The 14,978-nt window shown below is 42.1% G+C and overlaps 1 protein-coding gene across 2 annotated transcripts in view; it reads right to left on the reverse strand.

Annotated features, from left to right (window-relative positions):
* The window catches only part of TTF2 (transcription termination factor 2), a 39,804-nt gene that overhangs the window by 16,419 nt on the left and 8,407 nt on the right, over positions 1 to 14,978 (reverse strand). For both annotated transcript variants that reach the window (XR_013348968.1, XM_077842703.1), the window contains exons 4-11: positions 11,306 to 11,372; positions 9,528 to 10,469; positions 9,094 to 9,208; positions 8,559 to 8,741; positions 6,690 to 6,817; positions 5,409 to 5,490; positions 3,467 to 3,586; positions 2,051 to 2,201 (exon numbers count right to left, since the gene is read on the reverse strand). Coding sequence is in view for 1 of the 2 variants with exons in the window: in XM_077842703.1 (XP_077698829.1) it covers positions 2,051 to 2,201; positions 3,467 to 3,586; positions 5,409 to 5,490; positions 6,690 to 6,817; positions 8,559 to 8,741; positions 9,094 to 9,208; positions 9,528 to 10,469; positions 11,306 to 11,372 (1,788 nt within the window). In the remaining variant the exon portion in view is untranslated. The remainder of the gene's footprint in view (positions 1 to 2,050; positions 2,202 to 3,466; positions 3,587 to 5,408; positions 5,491 to 6,689; positions 6,818 to 8,558; positions 8,742 to 9,093; positions 9,209 to 9,527; positions 10,470 to 11,305; positions 11,373 to 14,978) is intronic.

Raw genomic sequence — 14,978 nt, forward strand, 5'->3', positions numbered from 1 at the left:
TCCTTATGTCTTTCCTCTGATCATTTTTATAGCCTGTTTACTAGAGCTAAACGGCCTCCCTGTTCCCATCACATGAGTCAGAAAAGAAAATCTCTGGCTGGAGTCATATTAAGCTGGATTTGATCTGGCAACAACAGAAGTAGGGCAGGGCTGGGAATTAACATGTAGGAATGATTTGAGCTAGATTGATGCTGAAGTCCCAGGGAAGTAAGAAACCCTCAAAGCGTTGTTCATCTAGATCTGATCTTTCGCCTTATCATTCTATAACAGATTTCTGAAAACACATGAACCTGGCCTTGATATTTGAGTATTAATATACACACGTAAGCTTTGAGTTTACCTTGCCTCTACTCTTTATATGTAAAGATTCTTAATAAAAAAATCTTTTTTCCAATGAAACTTAATATCGTGCACCTGAGAGAATGCCCATAAATACTTTTGATAAAATGATACGCCTAATTCAGAGGGAACACTGTCTACACGCTGACTTAGCATCATACGAAGAAGAAGGATTACGAATGATTCCAATCAGCCAACTAGTAGTACATTCTGAATACCAAATCAGGTATGACTGAAGTGCAAATCAAGTAAGGTGCAATTTATTTCTAATAAATCTAACAAGGGCACCTGGGTGGCTCGGTCAGTTTAATTATCTGCCTTCAGCTCAGGCCCTGATCCCAGGATCCTGGGATCAAGCTCTTTGTTGGGCTCCCTGCTCAGCAAGAAGTCTGCCTTTCTCTCTCCCTCTGCTCCTCCCCCATCACTCCTCTCTCTCTCTCTCTCTCTCTCTCTCTCTCCCCTCTTCCCTCCCTCAAATATATAAAATCTCAAAAAAAAAAAAAAAAACTCCCTAGAACAAAGGCTAACCACTGATGGAGAAGGCACGCAGGTCTGTCACTGCTGCCCTAACACCTTTCATCTGCTAAAGTGACCCTCATTCATGAGAATGGGTGTATTGGAAGACTGATGGCCCCCAATTTTGCAACTCACCCCGAAAGACTACCACTCTGTTCTTTAGGAGATAAAATATCTAATATGAGAGATTGGGGAGATTGTTTAGAAGCAGAAACAACTCGGTTCCTTGACTAGGTCAGCAAGTATTCAACCTAGACCATCATATCACAATTAGGAACAAAAAACGATTCCTTCAGGGATGCCCAGCTGGCTCGGTAGATGGAGCATATGACTCTTGATCTTGGGCCCTACATTGGATATAGAGATTTCCTTAAAAAGAAAATCTTAAAAAACAAAAAAATCCTTTAAAACCAAAAGGCAAAGCTAGGACTAAAATTACCACCTGGGGAAACATTTTCCTTCCTGCTTCCTGATCCACTCCCTTCAGGAATTCAGTTAGGTCTAATCTAAACCCTTGATTTTAAAACTTCGTAGATGGTTCCTATGTGAAAAACATAGCCAGTCCATACCAACTAATCATTAATATTCTACCAAGATGCTCTATAAGACCAGGCTGGTTACAATTTACACGAACGGAAAAAGAATGTGAGTTTGGAATCAGAAATTCAGCAAGAATGAAATAACTGTGGCAGACCCTCTTGCGCCAAGAGAATGCTGCTGCTCCCTGACCAACAGCTCGGGCATCTCAGGCTACCTCCCATGACAGCTCTTGTTGACGATGGTAACGAGGATACAGCAAAAGAACACCATTCTCTTCAGAGAAGCATCTCCTAGGGATGCCTGGGTGGTTCAATGGTTGAGCATCTGCCTTTGGCTTAGGGTGTGATCCCGGGGTTCTGGGATCCAGTCCCACATCGGGCTTCCTGCAGAGAGCCTGCCTGTGTCTCTGCCTCTTTTTGTGTGTGTCTCTCACGGGTAAATAAATGAAATCTTTTTTACAAAAGTAAACAAACAAACAAACAAACAAAAAAGATGCATCTCCTAGCACAGGTGAAGGATGCTGGGTGGCGAAAGTGCCTTTAGTCTTCTCAAGTATCATTAGTCCTGACTACAGGAAAGCTCAAGGAAGGCCAATTATGACCCCTCAAGCCAAGATGCTAAGAGCTGGCACCGAATGCAGTGTTTCTGCACTTACACTTTTGCACGTTGATCCCGATTGGGCCCATGATAGAGACAGACTCTTAGTGTGTTGCTGCTCACACGTTTCATCACCTCGTTTTTCCAGTGATGGATCAGGGAAGCAGGACAGATGATCAGCGTGCCATGGGAAGTGAACTCACGGGAGTCTTGGGAAAAAAAGTCAACACCTCATTACTCTCATTAAACAGTCTTTAACCCTTAAAGTTATCTCCTCTTTTTCTGGACTATTCTTCCTTCAATCAATATTTTTAACAAACTGCTGCTCTTATTTCCACACACAGTATAGAACAGAATGGGAAATTAAAGGGGTGGTCTTTTAACTCACAACACTTCTTTATTTTCCCCCGTACAAAGGTCAGTCAAAGACAGTGGCTAAAGGAGGAAAGGAAAGGGCACAGTACGTGGTCTCCATCTAAAGAAACCAATGTGCTTCCAACAGTGGTCAGGAGGTAGAAGCAGGATCATTTCCTACCTCAGCCTGAGCTGGTTCGTTACAGGGGGGTACTATTACTTTTTTTTCTGAAAAGCGTCACCTAATTACACATCCACCTCACAACAGAAGTACAAAACTCCTAAAATAAGCAAAGATTACCCAGGAACCAGCTAGCAAGAGTGTTTGTACCACTGTCCCACCACCCCATCTCTGTGTGTGCATGCAGCATGTCACTACTGCACCCAGAGCCACGGGATCCAGCTGCCACCAGGAGAAGCCTTGAGAGTGGAGAGCCAGATCTGCACCAACCACCTGAGAAAGGTCCTTGCATACATGGCAACTCATGTGTGATGCAGTGTTGCCAACACGTGACACATCGGACCTTTAAGGCACACAGATAGCTATTTTATTTTAAAAACAGAGGTTAAAGTGAGAAATTGTTGAGAATTTGGAAAGCTGAAGAATTTCAGAAAACTTGGAAACAGCTTCTGCTATAGTGGCTAAAATCCAAAGGTGGGACAAACCTTCCTTAAAAAAATAGTATTAATTAAAATCTTAAAAGAAAAAAAAAGGGATGCCTGGGTGGCTCAGCAGGGAGCCTGCTTCTCCCTCTGCCTGTGTCTCTCATGAATGAAGAAATAAAATATTAAAAAAAATATTATTAACTAATTTGGACCAGCCCCATAGTTGTGTCCTCAACATTAACAAAAATAGTAAGAGCCATTTCAAAGCCTTGGCTTTCTTTTTAAAATTTTCTTCTAATCACAGGTCAAGCTAAGTTGATAGCAAAAGAGGCAATCATCACTTGTAATTAGCATATCCAGCATCAGAAATGATGCCAGAGGAAAGAGTCTAACACTGGTTCTCTAATAGACTAATGACACATGACCAAAAGTATTCTTTCGTAGCCTAAAAATGTCCACTCTCTGCTGGCTCAGATAATTTCGGAAATAACAGGCTATGAGGGCGTTTGGATACCATCTTTGGAAAGCCAAGTCAATGCCACGTTTTTGTCCTCTTCTTTGGTTTTCTCTCGGTTCTTCTGGGTCAGGATGAGGGCAATCATTGTTAGGGTTTTTCCTAATCCCATATCATCCGCTGGAAAAAGAAAATGGAAGTTAGATAGTTTATCACTTAGGGCAAAGAATCACCTCCACTTCAAGAGAAGAAATCACTGGCATACCTTGGCTCCTGCTGGTTCAGGCACTGTTCTTTCCTACCCTAACAAATCCTTCACCTTGTGTATGAAGATGAACCCTAGCTCTTGCTATTCATTATCCAGATCAAAGACATATTACCATGACTTTTGCAAGACTTATAATTTAGACCTTACTCTGGTCTACAGGCTGTATTGTTACTTACCTAATGCATTCACTGGTATCTGTCTCTCATTTGGTGATACTGGCTAGTTTTTAAAAATTTTTACTCCCCCGAAACCAAAAAGATCCAATAGATGGAGTTAATTCAAAACAGTCCTCCATTCCCTGAACTTGTTCATCAAAGAGGGACATTAATTAACATTTCTCAGGTACTGTCATTGTGCTGGTCACTGGACTCCTCTAATTTAGTTTACTATTTTTTAGACCCTATAAAATATTCTCATCCTCACTGTAACAGTTTAAATAATCGCTGACATAAGCAGAAGTAAAATGTCACAGTGTGGATTCTGGTTCAAATTCAGGCCCTGCTACTTTGAGTAGACAAGGAGCTAACACAGCAGGCCTCACCATCATCCTAGGGAAGGCCTGCTGACAGGGCGCTGGGCCGGCCTTGGAAACTCGAATTCAAGCAGGGTTCCCACCATTCCCAGGACTTCTAAGAGTGGTTCACTGTGCCTAAACTGCACGCACAAACAATATGGTTTATTCTATATGTTGGCAAATTGAACACCAATAAAAAAATAAATTAAAAAAAAAAAACAACAATGTGGTTTTGCTTAACATCTGCTTTCCTTCTGGAAGCCTGGGATTCCAGGACCAACCAGGCCTGAAGCTGCCAGTGTGACCAACTTCCAGTAAACACTTTAGGCCTGAACTCCCCCACTCAGCAACATCTTAACAAGTGCCATCACAGCTCACCCTGGCCGATTTCACTGCCAAAGGCCTCTGGAAGCTTGTACCCAGTATCCTCTGAACTTTGCTCCATGTGCCTTTTCCCTTTGCAGATTGCGACTTATAACAAATCAAAATAATCTTACTTTTTTATTTTGTAATAAACCCTAGCCATGAGTAAGATACCATGCTGTGCATCTTCCTAGCAGAGCATCTAACCTGGAGCTAGTCCTGGGGATCCTTATCATAGCCACTTACTAGCCATTGTGGCCATCTGTCATGTTTCCTAGAAGCTGAGCACCTTGGAAAATTTTATTTTGCTGAGTTTCCAAAGCAGAACACAGAAAACTTTCTTTCTAGGCTCCCCACACCTAAGGCCTGGCAGCGTGATCCGGCTCTGGAGAATACATATACTCACACAAGATTTCGAAGATGTGAGCAACTTGAGAAAAGAGGCTCCCTGTGAAATCCTTTTGGCAGGAAGGAGTGGAGACAGGGGTCTCTGACTTTGGGGTGGCTTCATGGAACAAAGTAGCCATGACAGTTCCCAGAAGACACTGAGGCTATTCCTTGGCTTTGGCCGTGCTCCTAGACGTCTGGCCTCCCATCTAGCTCTCCACATCTCTCAGACTGTCTGTCCTGTGCCACCAGAGAATGAACTGTCTCTCTGCTTAGTCAGTCAGCTTCTGCTTATAGCCACGACTTGGCTGACCCTACAGCTATGTACTCTTGAGTATGCTGCTTTACCATCCTGCACTTCAGTTTCTTCATCTGGAAAAGGGGACAGCAAAGTGCTCACTCCAGCGCTGCTGACAGGACCAAATGAAACAATATATGTATGTTGGCTCCTATCATAACACCAGACTCACCCAGAATTCCACCATGTGGCTTCTGACTTTCCCGCCATAGCAACCAGGCCAATGCCTGCTTCTGGTGCAGGAGCAAGGGGACCTGGCAAAGGGAAGAACCAAAAGCTGAGTATAAATTCCTCATGAGTGCTGGATCCTGACTACTCAGACTCCACGCTTTCCTCTCCTTTTCTAGAAGTGATCCTCCCAATATTCCAGCTGTCGTGGGGCCGCTCACTGCACCTCAGAGGTCCGTGACTCCACGTCTCACCTAGGGTGACCACACATCCTGGTCTGCCAGGGACAGACTTGCACCGGCTAGCCAGCATGTCTACCAAGAGCATCCCCCACCCCCTCAAGTGGGAATCTTGCTTTGTCTGCTTGAATCAGCCAAGCAGCTTCTACTGCTTGCAAGCAAGACCTCTAACTGGCCACCTCCCTTTCACTCCTGAGCCACTCCGATGTTTTCTGCTCATTCTCTCTGTACGCAGGGTCCCGGATCTGCACCGGGAGTCATAAATTTCAGCAGCTCTTTGATGGACACCCCCTTCCAGTCTTTTAATCCAGCTCATCTGGTACTCCATGACAAAAACAATCTTCAGGAAACACCCGGCTCAAGGTTCTATGGGATCTCATCCCATCTCCTGAGTGAATCTATCTGAGCTGCTCCCCTGTGCCAGGTTGCATCGTGAGTCAGGCCCCCTGCTCAGTGATGTCACCTGCTGCTCCCCATCTTCACCTGTTAGTAATGCTGCCTGCATCTTCTCTCCAACCCAAGTGTTTGGTTTCTATCCTCCTTGCTATCTTCGGGCTTGCCACTTTGTTAAGGCACAGGGAGGCAGGCAATAAAGACTTCTTCACCTACGGTGACTTTCCCTTATTCTGAATTCCTTTTGTTTGCTGTATACTGTCTGCAGCCCATGATAGTGCACATTTTACCTTTGTTTTCGTGTACTTTTCTATGTTTCATATATGTTGCATATGCACTTGCCCCCAACTAGTTCATTAAGAGCAGCAAGTCCTTTGCATCCTCGTAGCACTCACTGAAGCTCAATAAACGAGTCTTTTATTGCTATACACCTATAGAACGTTATGGCTTTAACAAAAAAAGTGGGTTTTGTATTTTTTTTCCTCCCTGCCACACAGGAGGAGAAAATACCACAAGGGAAGCCACTAAAGCATCATGTGTAGGAAAGATCCATCAGGATGGCACTCTGCTGGGCAGCTCCACAGGTTCTCCCCATCTGTGGTGCAGGGACACTCCTAGAGGAAACTCCGCACCAGGAGTCTCCCCTGGCTCACCTTCAGCCCGGCTGGATCCTCTGCCACAGCGGTCTCACCAGGCCGAGACTCAAGTGATTCATGCAGCTCATCAATGGCTTTACTTATGATTTTCCATGTGGCATGAGGCCCATCTTGTTGCATGGGGCCTGTGTACAAATAAAGGTGTTATCTAAATGTTATCTAAAGGTGTCACAAGTGTTCCACCCTGGCTAATGCTGTGAACCAGCAATCCACGATTTGCCAGATAACACATCTGCATGGCCTACAAATTCTTGCCCATAGAGTTTCCTTCCCCATAGACTCTTCTATCCCCATTTTCCGTTTGTTCATTTAACCACACACCTACTATAATAAAGGGCAAAATAATTAAAGTATAATAAAAAGATAACTTGTAGTATTTTGAGTACGCTTTTTAATTTTTCCCCAGTTTCGAAGCAGAAGCCGAGGAAAAGGTAATGTCATCATTATTTTAGGAAGAAAAGATCCTCAGGGTGAGATACAAAGAAGGGAAGTCAGCAACAGGGAAGGCTGAAATTGTGGAAGTCCGTGGACGTTTAGATAGATGGGGAGAGAGCCCCTGATGTGTGTGTCACACACTGACTGCACTGTGCCAGGAGATACTGTGGTGTTGTTAGCTCACTCATCCTATAGGGAACACTATTCACGCCCCTACACTGCTTCCAATTTCAGGCATGAAGTATCCTGAAGGAGGTTTCTAGGCAGATGCCAATTAACCATTTCAAATGTTAAAGTATTTTTAAATGAAAAACCGCTTTGATGAAATGCTTTCTAAACATATTACTTACTTTCTTACCTTAAGACTCTAATAAAATTTAGTTTTTGTCTAGTTGACTCAGTCACCACTATGATTACTGAATGATGCTGTAACAGCAATGTTCTCAGCCAGAACTGTCATGCTACTAAAGCACATTTTCTTTTCTTTTTAAAGGTGCTTTTAAAAAATTATTTATTATTTTTATTATCTATCTATTGTGCGCATGTGTGCATGTGCAAAGTGGGGGCAGACTAAGCTGATCATAGAGCCCAACACAGGGTTCAATCCCACAACCTTGAGATCATGACCTGAGCCAAAATCAAGAGTCAGATGCTTAATCTACTGACCCCCCCAGGTGCCCTGAAACAGGATTTTCTGTTCCTTTTTAGGCTAGCCTCAACTGCATCTGGCACCAAGTCCATTTCTTATCCCCTATTAATTACTGCTCTTTGACTTTCTCCCTTTCCTTCCTTTTTTGTTCCCTTGCTTCTCTCCTTTTCCCTTTCTATATCTCTAGCAGTCTTCAGCTGGGAGAAAACTGGCCTTAGTGCTTCCAGTCACTGCCAGCCAAGCTGACCAGTGAGCCCAGGTCCTGTCCCCTGATCGGCAAATCAGCCCATCCCAGCACATCTGTGAGGCTCTGCTGTGATCTTTATTTGCAGTTACTTCTGAACCATAGTTTTCTGTAAAGTTAAGGATGGAAACAGTCATTTAAATAGGGTGTCACAGTTCTCAGTGGGTCTTTGGTCATCAGCTTGACTCATGTCACTCCTCTGCTCTGCCTTAACACCTACACAGGGGTGCAAATGTGCCCGCTGGTCAGCCTACTTTATCGTGGTGTAAGCTTGAGCTTTCACTCATAAACATTTACACGATGACTGCTGTGTGCCAGCCATTGGTCTGATTGATGACAGCCTGTGAAAACGGTCAGTAAACGAGCCAAGCACAGAAATTGAAACACTGTGCAAAGCTCAGCTGGGCATTTTTATTATAATGGCAATTTACTACTCCAGAATGGCTTCTCCCTTCACATGGGCACAGAGACATCTCCTAGGCAGCATTTAACTTGTAGGTATAGCTATTCACACCAGGGCCAGGCCCTTGGATCTTACCTCCAGAGCACCAACTGGATCCCCCAGCAGCTACTGGGCAGGCAGCCTTCAGTCCTTGAGAAACCAGAGGCTGGAGATCCTCACCCTGCAGGGGTTTGGGAGGCACCAGGTGAGGGGGGTCAGTGGTAGCTTTGGTGATGTTTTTCTGTTGCAGTACTTGAGTGTTACTCTTCTCATTAGTGTCTGCCCCAAAACAAAACAAAACAAAAACAAGGAAAGAATAGGCTACAATTCAGGACAGCAAAGAAGTTCTATGTGTGAGAGGAGGTCAAGAGAGGGTGGGGTCATCACCATTCCAACAAGCTAGAGACCTCAAGACCACAACACAGAACATTTCTTAAGTGATGGGGATAGAGTTGAGTCCACAGGAAATGAAGGAGGTTCTTAGAAATTACAAGTGCATTCTGAAAAGCTCGGAAGTGGATTATCAAATGGAAAGGTGGATGAATCAACAGATTCTTTATGGAAAGGGATTCTCGTACATCTCTTGTAAAGTTCCTGCAAACCCCGAGTTCTGGGGCATAACCCATTTTACCTGGCTCTGGGGAGAGGGCAAGAGCACCAAGGGCTTCCTCCAACTCCTGAATTTGCTCGAGCAACTTCTGACCCTTGTCTGGAAGAGCCTGGATGTTCACCGATTTCAGAGTGCTCTGGAAAACAGATCCTGTAAGATGGGCTCTCGTCTCAAGTTCTTAGAAAGACAGTGTCAGATTAAAGTAGCCTACAATGTGAAAACTCTGAAATTAGGCTCCTTTAAGTATATGTGTGAAAAACAGGGTTTTTTTGTTCTTATTTTTTTTCTTAAATCCAGCTGATTTTCTAACCCCAAAAATATAAACATAGGAAAAGACAGAAACGAAACACCCACCTACAAAACTTTTCCCACGTTAACACACGTGACTAGCTTGTGGCCCATAGTTAACGATGTTCTGACCTTAAAAACAAAGCACATGGCAGGCCAGCAGTTACCTTCTTTTGCCTCAGTTGTGCTGTGAGGTACACACGTTGGGCTGCTTGGTCTGAAGGTTCTACCTTCCTGGAACCACCTGTGGCAGGAGGTGTTTTTCTCTGCATATCCTGACCAGGTAATGGCAGGCTCTCCTCCTTCTGTGAGTTCAGGGTCGAGCCAAAGAACAAAGGAGGCTTAGAGGAAGTGAAAACATGACTGGAGGCCACTTCCAGCCTCTGTCCCAGGGAGCACTCCTTGGCTGGTGGCGCACACTGTGCGGCTGGTCCCCCGGGAGCAGGCCCATCCCAAGGCTCTGACTGCTGGTTGGTCTGCGAGCTGGGGTCGTCGCTTGCCTTTATTTCTCTTGCCTCCCAGCTCTTGGAGTGTTCTTTGCTGACATGTTCCCCTTTTTGGGGCTTGCTTACTGGGTTTTGACTGTGAATAATTCTAGGCAAAGGCTTGGCTTCCTTCTCCCTCAGAGGCTCTGATTTCTTTTCGACGTGACGACTCTCAATGTTTGATTTTTCCTGAAGAGACCCAGATGGTTTTCTCAGCTCCTCAACATGGCACTGCTTGGATTTCACCTCAGAAAGGTTTCTTTTGTGCATTCCTTTGTTCTCCTTCGCTTCACGCTGCAACTCTGTTTTCTCCCCTCGCTGCTGCTCTTGAGGTGCTGGTTGTTTTTTCTTTACCTCCAGGCCAGATGAGAGATTTTTCTTCATACAGCAGTTGGGTTCAGGCTTCCGTTCCTCCTTTTGATCCAGGAGTACGTCTCCCTTTTCCTTTTGCTTCTTATCCACCATCTTTTCCTCACCTTCACCTTTGGTGAACTGTTTCCAGAGAGATGGCTCTTGATTCTTGTCAAGTACCTTGAACGGGTTCCTCTGCTGGGTGGAAGAATAATGAAGTAGCTCAGAGGCACGCTGAGACTTGGTTACAGAACATTCTTTGGAATGAGGCTCCTAAAAGACAAAAAAAATAATCTTAATATAATAAGATTAATGCGAGCATCATATCAGAATGCCTTTTATCAGAGGAAATGGAAACAGTAGTCCAATACTTCTGAACATTCCCAAAACTATTTCTGCCGCTCAGAAAGACTACATGCCTAACTCACACAGTATTAGTTTCTGAAGAGTACTTTCAATGCTTGGTTCCTTCTCTGCCCATGACCACTGCTTTCACAGGCCTCAAGGACAAGTAGTGATCAAATCAAGTATGTTTGCAGTTGTAAGAGCCATAATGGATACCTTTCACAAAAAACTAATGTCTCGAGAATTTATCCCCAAAATGTCCTATGCTTGCTTTGAGTTTGGCGTTATGAAAATTTCACTGAAGGAAACCAGAGTGACAAGTCTAAGCTCTGCCTCAACCAATGAAGGTCTTGCTGCTTCCCTGGCCCTAGCCCCCCATGTGTTGGGTATCTATCGGTCTCTTGCATTCTAGCTTACAAATGTCACCCCATTTGTAACAACATTGAGGAGACACCAGTGTCTAAAAAGATGCTGAAGTTGGTCAAGTAAACCCAAATTTCTTCCTAAATAGAGCAGTGACTACATTTAAGACCTTGAAAAATATTTAAATGAAATAGGAGACAAACAATTAAATCTTCACTATAACCAAATAGTCCTTTGAATTAAGAGACCCTATAGGGTCTACCTTGCTTAAAGAAAAGAACTATCTTTCAGAGACAGTATGATGAAGACCAACCAGTTTATACTGGACTTCAAGGTCTTTTCAGGCGACACCAAAGATTAAACAGTCTTTACATAGGTTTGAAGACAGGAATAATTCCTACCTGCCATGGGATACTTCCGCACCACTGCTTCCCTGCTGCCTTACTTCTAATGCACTGGAAGAACAATCTAATGAAGTATAAAACACAAATAATCAAGGCTGTGGAAATCCATTAAAATGAGATAAATTTCTTTTTCATCCAAGAACATATCTTGCAACTATCTGACACTGGTTTTGAAAGGTCACTCAAAACCAATTACTCTTATATTTCCATTTAAAAATTCTCTACTGCATGGGGTATTTATAAGGGCTAAGAAATGAAAGAAAAGAGGCATCATAGAAGCCAAGATGCACACAGGTTTATTCTTTTTGCTCTGCAAAGAATAACTAAAATAGAAACATGATCAGTAGTGGCTGCTGAAATCAGAAAAAGAGAGATAACCAGACATTATGTATTCCTGACAGGAAACCCCGATAGGACCTATACGGTAAAGCAAAACAAAACTAAGCCAAATCAAAACAAACAAACTAACCGGGATCAGGTCAAACCCCTAGATTCAATTACCAATTTATGGGATATACAAACAACAGGAACAGACAGAGCTTGGCCACAGGGATGTGATCTGTAAAATCTTGACAGTGGGAAACGCTCTATGATGAACAACTGCCTTCCTTCAAAAAATAAATTACAAGGGAGGAAAAAAATGGAGAGAAAACTCAAGAGACTTCAAAGGCATTATCAATCAATTGCAACTGTGAATCTTAAAGATTTAAACAAATAAACAAAAACTATTAAAAATAAGCTACTTATGGTATTGATGAAGCTACTGGAAATCTATACTCCAACTGGTTAAAAAGAAAGAGAGAATCGCTATCTCTTAGAGTCATACACTGAAACATTTACAGAAGAAGTGATGTTATCTGGGATCTGTTCCAAAATAAGGGAAGAGCTGGGGGATGGAGTGTGTAGAGTATATAGGGAATAAGATTGGCATGAACTGGTAACTGATGAAGCTCATAGGTTGCATTATTCTATCTTGTCTACTTGTATTTATTTGCAATTTTCCATTAAAAAAAAAAAAAAAAAGACTGCATTCAGACATATATCCCAATACAAGACTGCCTGTCACTGCACCAGTAAACACAGCCTATACATTCACTATAAAGAAATGGCAGGATCCCTGGGTGGCGCAGCGGTTTGGCGCCTGCCTTTGGCCCAGGGCGCGATCCTGGAGACCCTGGATCGAATCCCACGTCGGGCTCCCGGTGCATGGAGCCTGCTTCTCCCTCTGCCTGTGTCTCTGCCTCTCTCTCTCTCTGTGTGTGACTATCATAAATAAAAAAAAAAAAAAAAGAAAAGAAAAAAAAATTATAAAAAAAAAATAAAAAAAAAAAAAAGAAATGGCTACACTGGTCCATTTGCAAACAAAAACACATATGTGCTCTCCAGCATCCCAGATTTTGCAGGTGTATCTTCCTTCATCCAAAGGATGTCCTCTTTATCCCTATTTGCCCACCACTTCCCCCATCACCAGTTGTCAAAATCCTACGTCTTTCAGCATCCAGTTCAAGCTATCCCTGCTTTGCAAGATTTTCAGACATTTCCTTCCCTGTTCATCCACTGCATTGTTTCTGTATTTCTGTCGTATTTGGCTGTATTATACTCGTATCTACCTGTCTGCTGACTATACTTTCAGCAACTAGAAGGCTATTACCATCTATGGTCTCCTTATTCCCAACTATGCCTTGCCTTTTGTACATAATTGTTAAGTATTGTGGAATTCAATAGAGCAAGCTGATTTCTTCCTTACCCAAAATGATTTCTCAAACACATTTAATAATCAAAGAAGAGCTTCCAATATCATTTTACTTGTTTCACTAGCTAATAAACTCAACCAAAAAGTATACAATGGCCATGAAAAGGACCCTCTCATGGTACCCTATCTGCCCAATTCCCATCACTTCCGATACTCATGCCTATTAGCTTCGTTTACCTTTCCAGAGATTTTAAACTGTATATTCCGATCAATATAATGAATCTTAATTTCCTTTTCCACATATATGGATAGCATAGTATACATACTACTAAATACTTTGCTTTTTAAAACAGTCTTCAAGATTTTTCTAGAAAAAGATATAAAGGGTCTACATATATAAATATACACACACACACACACACACATATATATATATACACACACATATATATTTTTTTTCCTACAGCTGCAGTTTCCCACTATTTAGAGTTCTATTATTTATCCAGAACACTCTTGAGAGACAATCTGGTTGTTTCCAATTCTGTGCTACTAACAATGCCACAATGAATCTTAATATATCTGTAGGGTAACTCCCTACTCCTCATATCAGGTATTAGGGCCTTCTTTGTTTTTCTTGGTCAATTACCTTCTGGATTTTATTTATTGCTGTTTTTGAACTCATTAAATTCCATTTTTACCTAAATGAATCCCTTCTTTCTCCATTCTTTCAGTTTAATTTCTTGCTCTTTTTCTAACTTCTCAAATATATAACATAAATCATGACAGTCTGAGTCCTAATTCAAAATCCCCTGACATCATTACCTCACCTGAACATATAATCAAAGATAAGCCTCAAATGAACAAGTGTTCCATAAAAGTCAAACTAAAAACAAAATAGGTCCAGCTCCTCTCATATAAGCTCACAATTTCCCCCATTCTAGTTCACAATTAAAAAAAAAAAAATTACTGGTCTCTTTAGTTTGTCTCACTGCAAAAAGATATTAGATTGAACACGTGTTAATAAGATTTCTGAAAAGCTTCAAATGCGTAACAATTCAAAGTATTGGCAACTGTCAGGCAATACCATTACTTATCAAAGTGAATCAAGAATAAATTGCTGCTGTTGTTTCAAGTGTATCAAGTACTTAAAATCTTTACTGACAAGAACATTTCATAAATCATATCTATTAAAAAAGCCCAAGCCACTGCAGACTTTCCAAAGGGCAAGACCTGAAGACCAAGAAGGGAGAAAACAATATACCTACGATGCAACTACTAAGCATCTACTATGTTCTAGACATGGTGCTAAAAATGCTTTTACTTGCATTTTTATTGAAACCAACCTGGGTGGGCTTCTCTGTTTTTAGGATATAAAGTCTGTTATGTTTATTAAATTGCAAATCAACAAAGGAAGCAATGGAAATATACTCAGAGAAAGCAAATATCAATTCCATTATGAAGAAGAGTGTAATTTCTGCACTATATTATTTTTCAGGACATAAGTAATAAACAATACTGATGAACATGGCTAGAGGAAGCTTGACCTCTTCAATGCTTCACCAGAAGGCATATCCTCCCTTCTTACTAAAGGCTGACCGTCCAATCCAGACTTAACAATGTCAGGCACATTCACCTCAGCCAGGCTGGGATTCTCTGGGGTACTAGAGTCATCCTGCCTTAGTTTGAATCTCAATCTTACTATAGAATTAGCTCTGAATCCTCAGGTACCTCATCTGACTGTGCCAGTTTCTTTTTCTGTAGAATGGCAAAAAAAAAAAAAAAAAAAGTACCTACCTCCTATGATCACTGTGAAGACTACATGCATTAATACATGTAAAGAAGGTTCAGACTGAAGCATGATGCATATGAAAGGCTTGCTAAGCAACAGCAATCACTATTCCACTCTCTCTGACCATCCTTATTCCTATATCCACACTTCGGCTTACAGCCCCTAAATACTTCCTTACCTTTTATTGT

Source organism: Canis aureus, chromosome 12, assembly GCF_053574225.1.
Source record: "Canis aureus isolate CA01 chromosome 12, VMU_Caureus_v.1.0, whole genome shotgun sequence".
Classification (NCBI taxonomy): domain Eukaryota; kingdom Metazoa; phylum Chordata; class Mammalia; order Carnivora; family Canidae; genus Canis; species Canis aureus.